Source organism: Argiope bruennichi, chromosome 2 (genome assembly GCF_947563725.1).
Source record: "Argiope bruennichi chromosome 2, qqArgBrue1.1, whole genome shotgun sequence".
Lineage (NCBI taxonomy): Eukaryota > Metazoa > Arthropoda > Arachnida > Araneae > Araneidae > Argiope > Argiope bruennichi.
In genome coordinates, this window is record NC_079152.1 from 3,101,256 (window position 1) to 3,119,439 (window position 18,184).

The 18,184-nt window shown below is 32.1% G+C and overlaps 1 protein-coding gene across 7 annotated transcripts in view; it reads left to right on the top strand.

Annotated features, from left to right (window-relative positions):
- LOC129960609 (neural-cadherin-like) overlaps nucleotides 1–18,184 on the top strand; it is a 726,863-nt gene that overhangs the window by 685,922 nt on the left and 22,757 nt on the right. For all 7 annotated transcript variants that reach the window (XM_056074153.1, XM_056074136.1, XM_056074161.1 and 4 more), the window contains 4 exons: nucleotides 3,013–3,193; nucleotides 7,156–7,322; nucleotides 14,701–15,004; nucleotides 17,776–17,956. In XM_056074153.1, coding sequence (XP_055930128.1) covers nucleotides 3,013–3,193; nucleotides 7,156–7,322; nucleotides 14,701–15,004; nucleotides 17,776–17,956 — 833 coding nt within the window. The remainder of the gene's footprint in view (nucleotides 1–3,012; nucleotides 3,194–7,155; nucleotides 7,323–14,700; nucleotides 15,005–17,775; nucleotides 17,957–18,184) is intronic.

Below are 18,184 nucleotides of genomic sequence, written 5' to 3' on the forward strand. Positions count from 1 at the left end.
AAAATTCTCTTTAACGCTGAACCTAATGGAATAATTCTGCTCTCTTGCGGTGGGAACTCAGCATTCGATGTAGGTATTCGTTTAAATCGAATAATTAATCTCCATCGTTTCGAAAGGAGGGGGGAGCTCTTTTTGTTCGGCGGCGAGCATGTGTTCTTTGCAAGTGGAAGAGCTGAGAGTAATTACAATTCAACAATGTCATTAGATATACCGCCGACGGTAATTAAGGCTATATTCCTGAAATCTCGCGGTAATTACTTAATGATGCTTTGGCAACGGGCTTGCAGCCAAACGATACTTGTCAGTACCAAATGATGAGTGAGGAAAAGAGTTCGAACGGTTCTATCTTTAGTTTGTTGTTTGTCTAATGATACCACAATCGAATATCCCCCGCAAATATAATTATTGAGGTTATATTTAATAAGAATAATATTTCATTATCTAATTAAATATAACAAATATTTTTTTTTTTTTTTTACTTGTGATCGGTGGATATTGTTTGCGATAATGAGATCGTTTTTTTTTTCAGTCTTTGGTGATTGCCAAATCGGGCTTTGTAATATTGTGAATCAAATAATTATTTTTCCATCGGTTTATTTGCTCTTCTACCCGAGGAACACATCAAACTTCGACCTGCATCTTAAACTATATAGAACTGCCATATCTTATTTTAATTATTATATATATTGTGCGCTTTAAAAACCATGACATAAATGTTATGGCGATATTTTATTTCAAAATTCTTAAATAGTTCTCAGAAAAATATTGATTAATATATGTTCATCAAAATTTCCCTGTTTCACAAAAACTGCGGGGTGGAGCAGATAAATAGGATGTTTTAAAAAAAAAAAAAAAAAAAAAAAAGACAAACATTCGTGCTGACAGCATTTAATGATAATCATGTAAGGAAAATCGGGCCTTTCAACTGGGAATAAGTAATTGGATAAAAAGATGCTAGCTTTCGCTAAAAAAACTAAAATTAAGACTTTCTCTTTAAACTATACTTATTTATTCCCAACAGTAAAATTTCATAAAAAAAAAACCAATAAAATTTAGATTCGTAACTTGTAGCACTTGCAGTTATAAATACTACATAGGAAAACATTTTTTTTTAAATACTTGAAAATTATCCTAAATAAAATTAAAGGCGAGGATAACTTTATAATCAGTAGTAACAAAGATGTCTAAAAGATAACAATATTAATGAACCTAATACTTATGATTTTGAAAATTTGTACACTAATCTACTTCATGAAGAATTAATAGATGTCTGTACTATTATATATGACGAATATTTAAACAGAGATATTATTACAAAAAATAATTGGCTAGAATTATGTAAATTTAATAATTTTAATAAAATGACGTCTTTAACGGAATTAATTTTTATAAACAAATACAGGTAATTCCAATGGGAACAGCTTTTTCAAGTGCTTTAGTCAATATTTTCTAATTACATTATTATGAGAAAAAATAATTAAACACAACTTAATAAACGGTTGAAGATATATTGATGACTTACTTTTGTTAAACTTCGATAATCCTAATGTTGTTATTAATTGTTATCCAAAAGATTTAGTTTTAACTGAAACAAACGAAATCAACTTAAAGCTACCTATCTAGATTTAAATATAGAAATTTCTAATGGAAAAACTTTAATAGGTATTTATGATAAAAGGGTTGAATTTAACTTTAAAATAATTAAGATTAGTAATTACCATTCTAATATAAACTAAAATTTTGAAAAATTTGATATTCTCACAATTTAACAGGATTAAAAAAAATTGTGATAGTAAAATTTCTTATATTGAAGCAACAAAGAATCTCATAAAAAAATTTAACTACTAATGAATTTCCCAAAAATTTTTGCAATATAGAAGTATTGATAAAAGAAAGTTTATCTAAATTCAAACTTCCTCCAGTTTATTCACTATGAATATTAAATCAAAAGATGGCGCTTCATTTATGCCTTATGATGACGATGCATTATGACCAAACGTGGTTGACGTATATAGCTTTAACCGCGGGAAAATTCAATCTAGTTTAACGAAATGCAATTGCACTTATAAGTTTACTTACTGCACACTGTTTTTTAGAGTTTCACGTTCAATTGGTAAGTGTTTTGCTTTTATATTTTAATTAATTTGGTTCTATGTTTTATGGTCTTTTGTTGTTTGGTTTTGCTATAATCTTTTTTGAATCAAAAAATTTGAAATGATTTTGCTTGTTAATGTATAATTATTTTTAATTTTGTGATACTAATTTTATTTCCAAAACCTCAATTTCCTGGGATTTTTGGGACACGAGGGATCAATTAGTTGGACGAAAGTCAGATCCCTCACAGGAAAAATTCCTAGTTTAAATCCCTGCCTGAGGGTGACCCTAGAGAAAGTCTTCGGGCCGGATTCATTATATCTTTCTTTTTGGTTCTTTGACTTTAAACTTAATATTTATTTCTATTATTTATTTTAATTTGGCTTTTCAACTGATGTCGATTTTCTTTCATACATTGAAGTTCTAGAGAACTTCTCTCTTAGTAGATCTGTACATAACTGCACTTTTTGATATCTTCTGGAATACGTACTTCATGAGGATTACCAGATATTTTTTCCGTTTATGAACCTCCTGAATGTTGATTAATCAGATATAAGATTGTGTTTAGAGGGGGAACAAAATCATTTCGAGAAATTTTGAATCTGCGACGCCACAAAACAATCATAAACAAAATTATATTAAGAGATTATTCATTGTGTGACACCAACGGAAATAAATGCGCATATTATGAACAGTAGAACAGAATATCCTCCTCATATGCCCGTGCTATTCTATGCCAAACCTGCTGTGTTTCGAAAACTTCTGTCTCAATCTATACATCGGAAAATATTAATCGAAAATAATCCACAAAATACTGACCGTCTGAAAGTTCGAGGGTAGATGCATTGCAGATTTGGTGAGCTTTGGAATTGGGAGGTTTTCAGCGCATTAATGTGTTATTTTGTTTCTTGTGTGCAGATGTATGACCTCGGAAATCCCGGGAGCAGCGCCGCCAGCAGCCCCGGTTGCAAACCCGCTGAAGACGCCTGCAACAGCAACAGTGTCACCAGGCACTGCGAGCACGGCACTTGCGTCGGCACTTACAACTCGGCCAAGTGCATCTGCTACCCGGGCTACTTCGGGACCCGCTGCGATAAAGGTGAGTTTGTTTTCGAACACAGAGCCCTGCTGGAATATTTTTAAAACAAGTTGTTTACTCTAATGGCTGGTCCATCAACTGATTTTGAATACATTTTCTGTTGGAAGCATCTAATTGATGCAAAAGAATTTTATTTCAAGTTTGAATCAGTAAATGCATTGTTAATAAATTGTGATCTCTAAATTTTCATATAGTTCCCTGGCCCTATTATTCACATTTTGTGAAATATTCTTGTTATTGAAAACAAAAACAAGTTCCGCTTTTCAGCGATGAAAACCGGCCGATCTAGAAAGTTTTGTGTAATATATACAAAATATTGAGTATACACTATACTCTTTCTTCTTCAATTTTATTCTTTTTGATCTTAATATTCCTATTTATGACTAATATTTATAAGAACGACAAAATATACATTAACAAAAATATTAGGCTAAAAAACAAAACGAAGGAATCAATAATATTTTTATTACAGTAATTTTTATGTCAAAGTTACAAATTCCAAAGTCACAAAATTGAGTATACATCTAGCAAAATCTGTCAACAAAAAGAGAAAAAGATAAATTAATATTTTGTTGCATATCCTTTTGCATTTAGAACAGCTTGTAAACGATGTGGCATTAAGTTGACAAGAATTTGAGTTGTTTCGCCGGATATTTTCGACCATTCTTCTTGTAGTACTCTTTTTAAGTGTTCCTTGCCCCTAATATTGTGTTTTTGAACTGATTTTCCTAATTTTGCCCACAAATTTTCAATCACATTGAGATCTGGAGATTGAGGAGGGGGTGCAATTGCAATTTACAATTATACAACAATCGTAACTTAACTATTTTAGCTGTATGCTTCGGGTCATTATCTTGTTGAAACAAAAAACTTGACCCTAAACCCAAATTCTGGGCACTTTGTTTTAAATTGTTCTTCAATATATCCAAAAATTTGATTTTGTCCATGATTTCATCAATGAAAACTAACTTTCCCACTCCTTTTGCAGACACACAGCCCCATACAAAAAGTGAACCACCTCCATGCTTGACAGAAGCATTGGTGTTTTGGGGAAGAAGTTCAAAATTCGACTTTCTCCAAACATAACATCGACCATCACTACCAAAAACATTGAAACATTGAATATTATTTGATTCCAGAAGTCCAGAGGTTTTGAAATATGACTTTTAGCAAATGAAATTCTTTTCTCTCCATTTACTTTGGAAATGAATGGTTTTGTTCTGGCTACGCAACCATTATAATTTGCTTTTCAGATTACTCTTTGAATTGTTTCTGCAGAAACACCTTTTACAATTGTTCTCGAAGTAAATGTAGCAATTTTTGTAGCATTCACCTTAAGATTGTTTGCTACCTCTCGAATAACTCTTCTCTTGGTCGTGACACTGAGGATTCCTTTTCTTCCTCTTCCAGGTTTATTAACAATTCGGCTATACATTTTATACTTCTGGAAAATTTTTTGAACGCATCCGTGACTGCGTTGAATTTTCCTTGCAATTTCTCGTAGAGATTTACCATCTTCAGATAATCGAATAACAAGTTTTGGAATTTCAACATTTGTTTCATTTCTGGAGCTCATTATGATAACCAAAACGTTTGTTTTCACTTGGAAATCAATGATTGCCAATTAAAGTAACAAAACTATTTTACTTATTGATTTTAAAATAAATAATAGAAGTCAAGTCGCATATTTTATAAGGTGTATACTCAATTTTGTGACTTTGGAATTTGTAAGTTTGACATAAAAATTACTGTAATAAAAATATTATTGATTCCTCCGTTTTGTTTTTTATCCTAATACTTTTGTTAATATATATTTTTTCGTTCTTATAAATATTAGCCATAAAAGGAATGTTAAGATCAAAAAGAATAAAATTAAAAAAGAAAGAGTGTAATGTATACTCAATTTTGGGAGCCACTGTATATATGTTTTAATCTAAGGTTGCTTCGAATTGCGAAGGTTTCCAGGAGAGAGAGTGCTGAAGCAGAGCACAGCACAGCACTTCCTCCAGACAATCTTAATTAACCTAAAATAATGAAAGTCAAAGCTTTTTTGCTTAAAATGTTAGTTTCTCAAGAATGTAATGAAAAATAATTAATAGGAAAGGGTAACTGGTGTGTGCCATTTGGACCCATATATTGCAAATCATATCCGTAAAAAAATTTCACCAGAAATATGGAAGTCATAATAATATTTTAAAAACTTGAAGCACTGGAAAACAATGTTCTAAGGAATTCAAATCGTATTTCATACCCTGAGAAAACTTTCATTAAAAAACTCCATTTACTTTGGTTATTTCTAAAAATTTAATTTAAATTATTGTGTTTCAAATACAAAAATAAATATATTAACCGCAAATTGAATTATTTAAATGAATGTCACTTCTTTAAACAGTTTGTTTTCATGAATTATTATTATATCAATATATCGCATTCTTTTTCGGTACCTACACTTATTCTATAGAAACCTGGGCACTTGATCTCGATTAAAAAACAAGATAATTTGCATGTGATGAATGAGCTAATTAAAAACTGATTAATTTTTGATAACAAAGATGCGAACACATTTCGAACAAAGGAGTAATGCCTTCCAATATAATATGAGTGTTGAAATTGGATTTTCAATCATACCAAAAATAAATGTGCACTCGATTTGGAATTGTCTTAATGCCATTAATTATCCACCCATTCTTACAATAATAATATATTTATATTGCACTTTAATATTAATAATACGATTTAATAATATAAATTAATAATGTTCAAGTGCATTATTCTGTGACTGTAAACATCCTACTTAGGATGCATTGAGTTTCAATCTGAAAATGCTTCTTTTTTTTTTTTCTTTTTTTTTGTAAGTACATATATTATTGATTTTTATTTGAAATAGAACGAATTTTTTTTAAAAAATTCAGAGCACTCTCTATGGATTATCTGTCATTTTTATTTACTTGAAAATTTGAAATAAATATCTGCCTCTCCCGAAGAAACTGACAGGAAATGTTTAAAATCTTTCTGCTTCAAAAATCCATGTCAACATTGGATTTGAAAAAGAACCACAAATGTTCCCAAATCGATGCAAAGTTGAAAAGCGGATGTATCTATCACTTTTACTTCACTTATTGCATGTTTGCAAAGATGAGATTTTTTCACTCACTTCATAATTCTGAAATTTTGAATATTTCTCCATGGAAATATTCTACTGTAAAGTTTTCAGAATTTGTTCATCAGTTAACCAATTAATTTAGTAAAATAAGTCCATATGAACAACACCACCTCATAGCAAAGTTAGGAAAAATTGATTTCATGATTGTAGTAATGAATAGAGTTGAAAATAATTAAAACAAAATAGTGTAATATTTTGTATACTAATTTGATCTATTAATAATTCATTGTTATACATAAGCGATACCAAGATTTTGCATTATTTATGGAAATATATTACTAATTAAGCTTTCAGTTCAGTTAAACTGGCGCACTTGTCACGAGGACAATTCAAAAACACAAATACTATTAAAGATTAATTTGAACCGTGATCAGATTACAATGATGACACTTGAGCTGGTACTGCAAATTACCTCTACCCAGCAAGGAGAGGTTAATGCAGATGTAGCATATATCTACATTAACCTTTCCTCGACAGAGATAGATGTAGCATACATAAAGTCATTTCAGTTCCACTAACAAAAGATTTTCGTTCCCGAAACCGGAAACTTATCAACAGGCCACTTCGGCAAATTAATAATTAAAAGGCAGATAATAATTGAAACAAAAACTTATTTTTTAAGCACTGATTTTTTATAATTGCTTTCAATTAAATATCAATGAATTATTGTTAAATGCTCTTTTCTGAGACCTAGAAGAAACTGGAAACCTTTCCTTCGTACTCTTAACTAATGACACTTTAATATACACAAAACTGGAATAAATTGTGGTCTAGTTATGAAGAACGAAATTTTTTCCAGAAACCATCTCCAAGATGTTCCAGCAAAACAGTTACATCAAGTATGCCTTATCTTTTGAACCGGACCCTTACCGGACGGACATACAGCTGCAATTCCGAACGAGGCAGAAACATGGAGAGCTCTTCCGGGCGACCAGCAAGCACGGGAGGGAATACTGCATACTGGAGGTGAGTGCCCTTCACACATTCCCTACTACAGGGGACTTCTGAAATAGTCTCTAACTTTGGAATTACCAACGATCGACATAGTTTCCAGTGATTTTGATAGATCAGTCATTTGATCGACATAGTCATGTTTCCAGCCATTTGATTTGATTTCAGTCATTTGATCGACATACATTCCAGTCGGTATTCTTCCAGTCATTTTGAGTGGTCGATCGACCACTGACTGGGTCAACCAGTGTTAATCGAGTTCCTTTTATTCAGTGTCTTAACCCTGGCCGTGGGAAGTATGCTTCCCACCAAATTTATCAATCTTTGTATGAAATTTTGGCCTAAGTTCTGACAAATTTTTTTAGTAAGTCAGAAACTTAGATGCTTCAGTTCTTCATCTCACACAAAATGATGCGTCTTGATTTGTTACTTAATTATTAATTAACCAAATTAATTAATTAATCAAATTAAATTTATCTAATAAGCTAAATGAATCTTTTTCCTTATTCTAATTTCAAGCCTAAAAGTATTTTAACATAATATGACTAAAAAAAATGGCCCTTTAAAGGGTTAAAGGACGTTTCCATCCTTGCATGCTATGGCAACAAATATACTGGTCAATCGAAGGACCTCAAATCGCTCTCCATATAAAATAGAGTGTTCGCGTGTGAATTTCTAACACAAATTCCTAGCAATTTCTGTCCACTCTTGATGCATGTGCAGCTCAAAACAAGGGGAGAATTATTTTCAAGTTCTTAATTCAAAAGACAGTTGAAATTTCCGTTAATTCAAAATCAACAAATGATTTTTCTGCTATATTTTACGAAAATATAAACCCACAGAAAGGATCTTTACATCATTTTGAAAAGTATAAAATTAGCATTTTAATGATAACCGATTACTTTTCTAATTACACTCCTGATTTTAAGAAGTTTTTAATTTTATCTACAGCAATATTTTTAGAATCGTGGTCAGCAATTGTTTTATTCACTTATCATTTCCATTGTTAACCAATTTCGCTTTCTTGTATGAACTCTTAAATTAAATTTAACTCCCAGTTCCATTTTAGGCGATTTTTTCAACTCAAACTCATTTGAATGAAGTGGTTTTTATTTCGTTTGATTTGACAAATTTCGTTTAGTGCAACATTTTCTCACAATAAGTAAAATTGGTAATTTTTATAATATGTAAACGGATAATTTGCTTCACTTCCTAACTACATATTTTTTAATTTTATTTCAAGTTCGCAATTAGTACCATATGAGATTACCCCCCTCCCCCTTTAAGCATTTTGATTGAGAACATAAATAAAAAAAATAATTCGTCACAAAATTTATTATTTACAAAATGCTCGCTGACACTATTTTTAAATATTTCTGCTTAATGTCGCAGATTTGTAAATTGGGAATTTTATTCTACTTTCTCCTCATATGATATAATTTTGTGCACTTCTTCATTACTAATGACGATAGAACATGTCGTTAATTTTAGAGCTCTTTAAATATCAAATAATATATTTATTTAGCTAAAAATTCATTTTATGCATATAGCATCATATAGGAATTAATTTAATGTAGAAAATAGTAAGAAGATTTAAGTATTGTTTTATTCATATCGTAAAAAGCAAGAAATAGCTAGATGTTTGATTTAAAAAAAAGTTATGTTATAAAAACGTTACCCTAACTAGATTATGAGAGGAGTTTTTTCTATTTCTAATGACATTGATTTTAATTTATTATGTAATCATTTATATTTGTATTACATTTATTACAAGTAATCACAATTTATCATAATTGTCCCCAGTGCATAAAATAAGATTTGGACAAGATCACTCAAATACACGAATGTAACTCATGTATTGTTGCACAGTTTTTTTTTTTTAAAGAAAACTATAAAGTGAATATAATAAATATAATATTACAAATTTTTATAGCTTTCAGTTATTAACTATACCATATTTAATCTTTTTTCGTGATCGTTATTATTAGTACATTTTACTGTATTCTTTTAATGGTAAAAACCTATTTTAAAATATATTTCATTGCTTTATAAGCAAAATAATTATTTAAATATACATTATGTCCACTAAAGTCCTTTCCCACTAGGGCTGGGCGATGACCTGAACTTTATCATCGCAATATATCGTCCAATACATATCGATATTTTTCGATATATCGTGATGTCATTATTTATTTATAGTTATTATAAGTTATAAATAGCATCTCTAAACATATTGACTGATCAGAACGACTCCAAATAAAGGGAAGTTTCAATTTATATAATAAAAATATTCGTTTTCTTTTGAAGAAAAATAGTTAGAAAACAAATGTGTTAAAAAAACAACCTTTTAATAAAGTGTGTCAATACGAAAGCTATGTAGGGATAATATTGCAATATAATAATTCAAATTTCAAATTTTAGCCTTTTACTGCTGACTAAAAAACTTCAGTTTCATTCTTCGTAGGAAAAGAAAGAAAAACTACTTAATAATACCTTTAACAAGTAAAATTAAATATTTTTAATAAATCATAAATTTAAAATCTGTCTCCGAAAAATTAATTTTGTATATGAATTACAAAAAATTTTATTCTTATTTCAATAGTATTATTAGCAGATTTAATATAAATATGCACTAGAATTTTAACAATAGGTATGCTGTATACCTAAAATTAATCATTCAATTTACTATTTCAAAAGTCAAAAAGAGACGAAAAATAGTAATTCCGAAATGAGTAAAACAATAATAACCAATATTATGGAGGGTAAATTTATTTACGGATAAATGATGTAATATATTAAAAATTTTCGAAAATGTCCTGATCATTTAAAAGAAAAATATGCCATTATATATAGGGATTGCAATACCGGTATACCGGGATACCGAATACCGGTATTTTGAGCCATTTGTATAATTTCGTAATACCGGTATTCACAAGTTTAAATACCGGTTTTTCGGTATTTACTAGACATTTTTAAAATTGTCTCCACTATATGTTCAGGTATCGCGAACATAGAAAAATAGTATACGTTTTTGTTTTTATGTCTCCATAACAGGCGAAATTAATTAGCTAATTAATGTTTAATTAATTTCTTAAATCTAAATTAGCAAAACATGGATTATCCCTGAAAGATATTGTATCCATAACGACTGATGGAGCAACAGTTATGAAAAAAGGTGGAAAGTTGACTAGGTGCAACTCAGCAATTGTGCTATGTTCATGGAATTGAATTAGGAGTAATAGATAAATTATGACAAAAAAAAAAGAACATAAGAATCTAAATACTGTTGATATAGAAACTTTGGATTCCGACTTTGAAAAGAGTGAGAGTGATATTGACAATGAAGATAATGACAATGTAATTGTTGAAGAAGATATTGCTAATGAGGATGAAATATTAACCTATCAAGAATTGCTTCTTATAATTTATAAAGTTCGAAAAATTGTTAAGATATTTAAACGTTCCCCTATAAAAAGGATATATTACTAAAATATATACTAACTGAAAATAAAACAGAATATATGTTAATATTAGATTCTAAAACACGTTGGAACAGTTTACTCCTAATGATGGAACGATTTTTGAAACTGGCAAATCCAATAAAAAAAGCAATAATTGACTTAAACCTGTAAATTAATTTTTCAGATAGTGAATTCGGCTTAATATCCGGAACTATATCAGCTCTACTTCCAATAAAACTAATTATTGAGGCATTATGTCGGAGATATTTTAATTTATTAACAGCTAATGCAACAATAAATTTCATGTTGCAGTCACTGAAAGAACAGTGCGCATCACTATCTGAAGAATTATATATTACATTGAAAAATCTCCCAGAAGAAAGGCATACCGAAATAGAAAATGTCTTATGGTATTTACATAATTATAATGGTTTTAAAAATGAAAAAAGAAGAAAAGAAAGTAACCAATTCAAATCTGATTAAGTTTAGAGTAAAGTTTCTTAAAATTGTTTACCCACAAACCTATCCACATTCGGAAGAATTCGGTTCAGTTATCGAAGATTATGATGTCACTACTGTCGATAGTGAAAAGGAATTGTCTCTTGAACAAAAATTAGAATTAGCGATAAATAAAATTTCAACGAACCAAAAATACAATACAGAAATCAGTTATATCCAAAACCATCCAACGGGAAATCGATTTATTTGGAGATGAGGGATTTAGAGGTAAATACTTGGAAAAAGTATATCGCGCATTGCAAACAGTACCACCAACTACCGTAGATGCCGAAAGAGCGTATACGACAGCTGGTAATTTTTACACAAAATTACTTTTCAGGCTTCATGACAGTACCATTAATGGATTATGTTTTTTAAGATCACATTTCAATAATTTGTAATAGTACCACAGACTGAATAGTGATATTTACACTTTTTTTGTGATTTAAATAAATAAGATGTTTTTTTACATTTTTGTGATTATATACTGTTATAATTTATAAGTTACAAATTATTTTTGTGATATTAACACTCTCTAACAAAACTGGCAAATAAAACAAAGAAACACCTGTGTTTTCTTTCTTTTTCTAAAATTTCTAATACCGGTATTAAAACCGGTATCCCGGTATTAAGATTTAAAAAATACCGAATACCGGTATTGAAATTTTGGTCCGGTATTGCAATCCCTAATTATATATCATCATTAATATAAACTCAATGAAAAATAACCAACACTCAAATACAAAACTCTGTTTCTGAATATTAAAATTCTAGCTAATTATCAATTATTTATAAGTACTTAATCAACATTTTAGCATATTATAAAATTTGAAATGAAATAAAAACATTAAAATTAAATATGAAAGCTAAAATGAAGGGGGGAATGAAAAATGATTATATTAAAAACAGTTAAAAGGCTTAAAAATCACCACTAAAATATCTTTACATTAAAAACAGAAAAACAAATATTCTTGTCAGATATAGTGTGGACGGATGGAGTATGCTTTTCATGGAATGGTATGTACAATAGGCAAAGCACTCGTTGTTGGGTGCCAGAAAATTCTAGATGTTTAATGGGCAATCGACATTAAATACGCTACCAACGTTTGGTGTGCAATTTACACTAACAAGCTGATCCACCAGATGTTTTACGATGGAACGTTAGCGGGTGCACGATATTTGAAACTGCTTCAAAACGTAATACCCGATTTTGCGGAAAACCTGCCGTTGTTTAATCTGGGGAATCTATGGTTTCAACATGGCAGCACGCCTGCTCATCTCCAGTGAAGCAATATCTCGTTAAGGAGTTCGGGAGCCAAATAATTGGGTATAGCCAAAGATTGGTCTTCACGTTCGCCTGATCTGACTCCACTGGACTTTCTGTAATGATACCTGAAATAGTATGATACCTGATGTGTATGTGGCAATTCTAAAAACATTGCGGTAACTTAAACGACGCATTACGGATGCTTGCATCCAAATGTACAATACAGCTGACGGTGAGAAGTTCGATCATCTCAAATAAAATTATATTGTTATAACTAATCGGTTTTTTTTTTTTTTTTTTTCCCCTTAGAACGTTTTGTAACTTCACAGTTTAGGAAATCACGATAAAACTAATCCGCGCTTTAACCGTTATATTCTTCGCATTAATTTCCATAGGGTATCTTTTCATACAAAATCGATGATGCTCTATATCTATGTAAATGCTTTTTTTCTCTATTTCATTCTGTATTCGAGATAGGAATGCTATCTTTGCATTTCCCACCAGATGACGTCATAGGCGGTTTCATTCAATGGCGCATGGCCACTTTACACCACTTTTATGAATATAGCAGCAGCTATTCCGAAGTTAAGAGGGTGGCAAGGGACTTAAATGGGCATGCCGTATATGGTTGTATTAAATTGAAAATATAGACGTTTTAATAACATTTAATACGATATAATAGTTTATAATGATTAATTAAATTTTTTTCAGATGAAGTAATAATATTGGACTATTATTATTATTTTGAACAGGTTCATTTCCTTTTACACGTATGTGCAGATGGTAATTAAAATAATAGAAACACCTGTGAATAAAAGTGACATTTAAGAATATGCTTCATTGCATTAAAATGTGATCCTAGTAACCATTTTTTTTAATTTAAAAAATCCATATTATGGTAGTATAGGTAGATTTATTGAAGTTGTATACACCTTGGATTTTGTCGAGTGTAAAATGTTAAACCGCGCAGAGCTTCAAAGAGGCCATATTATAGGAACTCAACTAGCTGGAACAAGGAAACATCCCAGTTTTTAGGCTTTTCTAGAGATGCAGTGTCTAAAATCATGACAGCGTACTCACTGCGCTGCAAGACACACTTAGCAACGCGAAATAGTGGAGGAAGGAAAGCGGAGTGGAAGAGATCGACGGGTATTGAACTGGATTGTAACGTCTAAAAAGAAGACAACGGCAGCCAAAGTGACAGCAGAGCTGAATCAGCATCTGGATTCTCCAGTGTCAACAACATTTACGGCAGAGCAGCAATTCCCATCCTTTGCCTCAAACGCTAATACCAAGCGTCGCCTACAGTGGTTTTATAACCACAAAACCTGGACGATTAATAAGTGGAAGGCAGTTATATGGTCAGACGAATCATCTTTTCCTCACAAAAGGACGTCTTTGGTGCGTCCTTCTGACTGTGAGGCATGGAAATGGATTTGCTATTGTATGGCCAACCATGTCATGGTTTTCTGCTGACCCAATCGCGATCCTGAAAGGAGGGATTACTGGGGATAAGTTTCATCTGACCAGGTGCATTCTATGAGGCAAACTTTGTTTCCTGCCGGAATTTTTCAGGATGACAACGCTCTTATTCATGCAACGGGACTTGTTCAATTGTGGGTTGAACACATGTTGGAAGTGAAGTCTGCCTTAACCAAGACATCCCTCTGATTTCAAATTATCGAACCTTTATAGTCTATTTTAGAGCTCCGGAATCTATATCCACCATCGGCCTCTCTCCTAGGACTTTTACAGTATCTCCATTAAGTATGGTACAATATTTCTCTAATTACTATCCAGCACTTATATGATTCGATTCCCAGGCGAACCTATGCTATATTGCATGCCAAAGGTGGCTCCACGCCTTATTAATAAAGATTCTTGTATTCATTTGTAATGCTTCCATTATTCTGATGACCGCATGTATATGTTTGATTGGAAAAGATATGGTAGAAAAAACCTTGATTTACACCCTTCCCTTAATTCTTTGTTAACTTGAATTTTTTGTCAACCGTGCCTTCTAGCGTTGAACTCATATAATATATGAATAGGTTCATTAAAAATAATGCATGCTAAATTCGCTGTCTAACTTGGAAATATTTTGTTTACAGTTTTTTTCCCTGAACAATTGGAGATCTGCTGTACTTAATTGTGGAATCTTTTTCAGATCCGGGACAAGAAACTGCGGCTGCGCTTCAACCTAAACCACCTGCGGTCAGCGGACGAGCACGAGCTCTGGCTTCCGAACGTGCAAGTGAGCGATGGCCAGTGGCACACTGTGCGCGTGCTGCGACATGGTTCGACAGCTAGCCTGTCCCTGGATGGTGGCGGGGGGCGGCGCTACAACGAGCTGCTGGAGTACGAGGGGCAACACCAGCTTATGATGATCGAGAAGCAGAACGTGATAGCCGGCGGGGACGTGCAGTACGTCGGACCCGGTGTCACTGTTGTCGACAACGATTTCCAGGAAGGTGAGATCGCTATTTCATCCTGCGTTATTCCTGACCACTCACTGCTTAGCCGTGGGCGCAAATTTCGCTCACATGAACAGGTGGCATTCGCTGAGTTAATGTTTTATATGGAAATCGGGAGTTTATCCACTCCATGTCATGGCAATTCTGACATTGATGGTCAATTTGTCAATACCATCACTTCATTCACTTGGGGCTTGAAGATAATAGTAAATACCCGGCTTTAAACAGGCCGACTGAATGCTGATATCAATGTTTAAAGTCGGAAAATTAACGTTTATTCCATAGCATTTGCTACATTATACATTACTGGAAAAAGAAAATTTACTGTGTCTCAATATATATAATTAGCTTCATCTTGCATATTCTCTTTTGGCATTTCAGATGCTTATACAAAATGCACATAATTGCATCATGCATTTTTAGAATACAAATAAATTGCATGACTCTCATCGTAGTCTTATCTCTAATTTCTAAATTAATAGAAATGGGCATTGCTCCCAATTGCAAAAAAATAACCTAAATGATGTAAAGAATTCAAATTTAATTTATCCTCAGTAAATCCATAAATATTTTACTGAGAAAATGACGAAGTCTAAATCGCAATCCGCAATCGTATTTATCATATTTAGCAAAATATTTATGGCAAAAGAATTTTAAACAAAAAAAATCTCTTTTCTCTTGTTATGAAGGTTTGAATACCTCTATTTTAGACGATTTCCAGTGGTATCTGAGAACCGTCAATCAGCAGGCAATGATTTCTCGAGGTGGCTGTTATTTGAACTAAAATAATGAAAAGAATCATAACTCTACCAATAGTCGCATAACAGAACTTTTGAATAAAAAACGTTTTAGGGTCAAGAATATATTAGATTAAATATGATAAGCAGGGCAATAGGACTGCATAAAAATTTAGACATCGTAATTTTTCCACAATTGAGAAGTTTATTTATGAATTCAAGTAACGTAATTTTTTCTGTTAAATATTGGTTAAAAAGAAACCCCTTCTATATAACATATGTATTTAACGCACTATTAGAAAGGTAGAAAGAGCATGATAAGCACAAACAGAATACAACACGAATGAAACCACACAAGCTAGCAAATCAGCGCACAAATCATGTTGATAACGAGAGAGATATAATGGAGATCTCCTCTGAAATGGCACATTATAAAGTATTGCAGATATGTTTTATAATGGGGATTTAGGAGAGCAATGGAAGTGTGTCTAAAGTCAAAAAATGCTCCTGGTGCTACTCAGTAGCAATCCGGGAAGTGTCAGGTCTTGCGCCCATTGTCTTACTAGAATTCTTAAAATCCATCGAAATAAACAATGAACATGAATGGGTGTAGATGAACGGACAAAATATTGTCGTACCCATCGTTTGTCAGATTCATCTCTGGACATACAAGGGCCACGCTAACCGCACGCACCGGAAGCTACAGAAGTCCTCCACTGAGATGTAAAATCCATATATTCAGGAGGTTTCCTCCACGCCCATACACATCCAGCAGTCCAATATAATTTGAAACGAGATGCGTCAGACAAAATGGAAAGCTTTGTGCTATGTAATCAAAATGGTACACTAATGGATTTTCGGCTATAAAATAGAGTAGTTTGCAAGCTGACACTTGTTGATGCCTCTTCATTGAAAGCCGCAGCAATATGAGGAAGTGTTACTCGTAAATCTCGTTGAAGGGTTCTCGCCAGTCGTCGATGGTGTCGTTGTTTCATGGTATTTTCTGAACTTACCGATGTCAAAAATTTGGTCAAAAAATGTTTTATCAGATATTCGATATTCACGATGCACTCATGAAATTGTCGTACTCGAAAAGTCTAATTTCATCACTACCTAGAAGATGCTTTGTTCCATGACTTTAATGCCACGTTCAAAACCATTTACATTTTGATAAATGTACCAGCAAGAACCGATCTAGATGCTTTTTGTTTATACAAGTGCTGCCAACCACATCATGTTGCGCTGATTAGTTGCAAGTCTCCTTTATTTGCATAAGCACGTCTATATCAGTATTTCTGAAATTTCTTTTCATACACATTAATCCATTAACTGCCATTTTTTTTTCTTTTTGAAATTTTTGGCCGTATAAGATATATATATGCACAAAAAAAAGTTGTGTAACACTATAATTGTATTCAAATTGTATTTTGTTTTGAAAATATATGATATTTTTTTTAAAAAGGGTATCATTATAAAGAGATCAACAGAATCCTTTCAATGAAAAATAAAAGATTGAGTAAATAACAGAGCTTTACTGTAGTCCCTTAATTATATATTTATACACGATATTTCATTGTAATATAAAAACCTAAACCAAAAATATAATGCTTCAAACATGACATTTCTGTTTCATTCAACTTATGGACGAATTTTAAATTTGCTCGCTTGTTGCAAAGAAACGAAGTACAGAATACACATTTTCAGCTGTATACAATATTGACTGATATACTGAAGAGTGAAGAGAGAACTGCCAAGTGTACCCAATCTATTTTTTGGCGTCAAGTGGTGTACGTAAAATTCCAAAATCGCCGAATGGGGATCTTAGAGACGAATGAAGAGTCGGTTTGCCTCGCTTCGAAATCTTTATTGTATCCGTGAAGGAGAGAGAAGAAAAGTAACATTTTTTTTTAACAAGGTTCTTTTACAGATGATAAAAATTCGAGTGCTTCGAAAACCTATTTAAAATTGTTTTCAAAGTTTTAAAATGTTTTGCAACGCGTACAAATATTTAAAATACGAATTTGCTTGCAGGTTGCATGAACGATATCCGGTTGGACCAGCGCTACCTGCCGATGGAAAATGGTTCGGAGAACGCCGCCGTCTTGGAGTGGAGGAACCTAATCAACAAATGCCCCTCCAACAACCCCTGCCAGGGGATCATTTGCCCGAAACCTTTCATCTGCTTGGACCTATGGATGCTGCACGAGTGCCGGTAAACCACCTGCCATATTACGTACCAAGAAATGAGGGCGGCGAATATATAACTAAATATACGGAGTGTGGCAAAAAAAAAAAAAAAAACGCATTTTGATTGTTTTTAAAATTTTTATTAAATTTCCAATCTTGTTTTTAATATTAATAACTAAGATGTTTTTTTTCCTTCGTCAATTTTTTAAATGGATGACCACTTCGATCTGCGCCTGAAATTGTGAGATCTGAC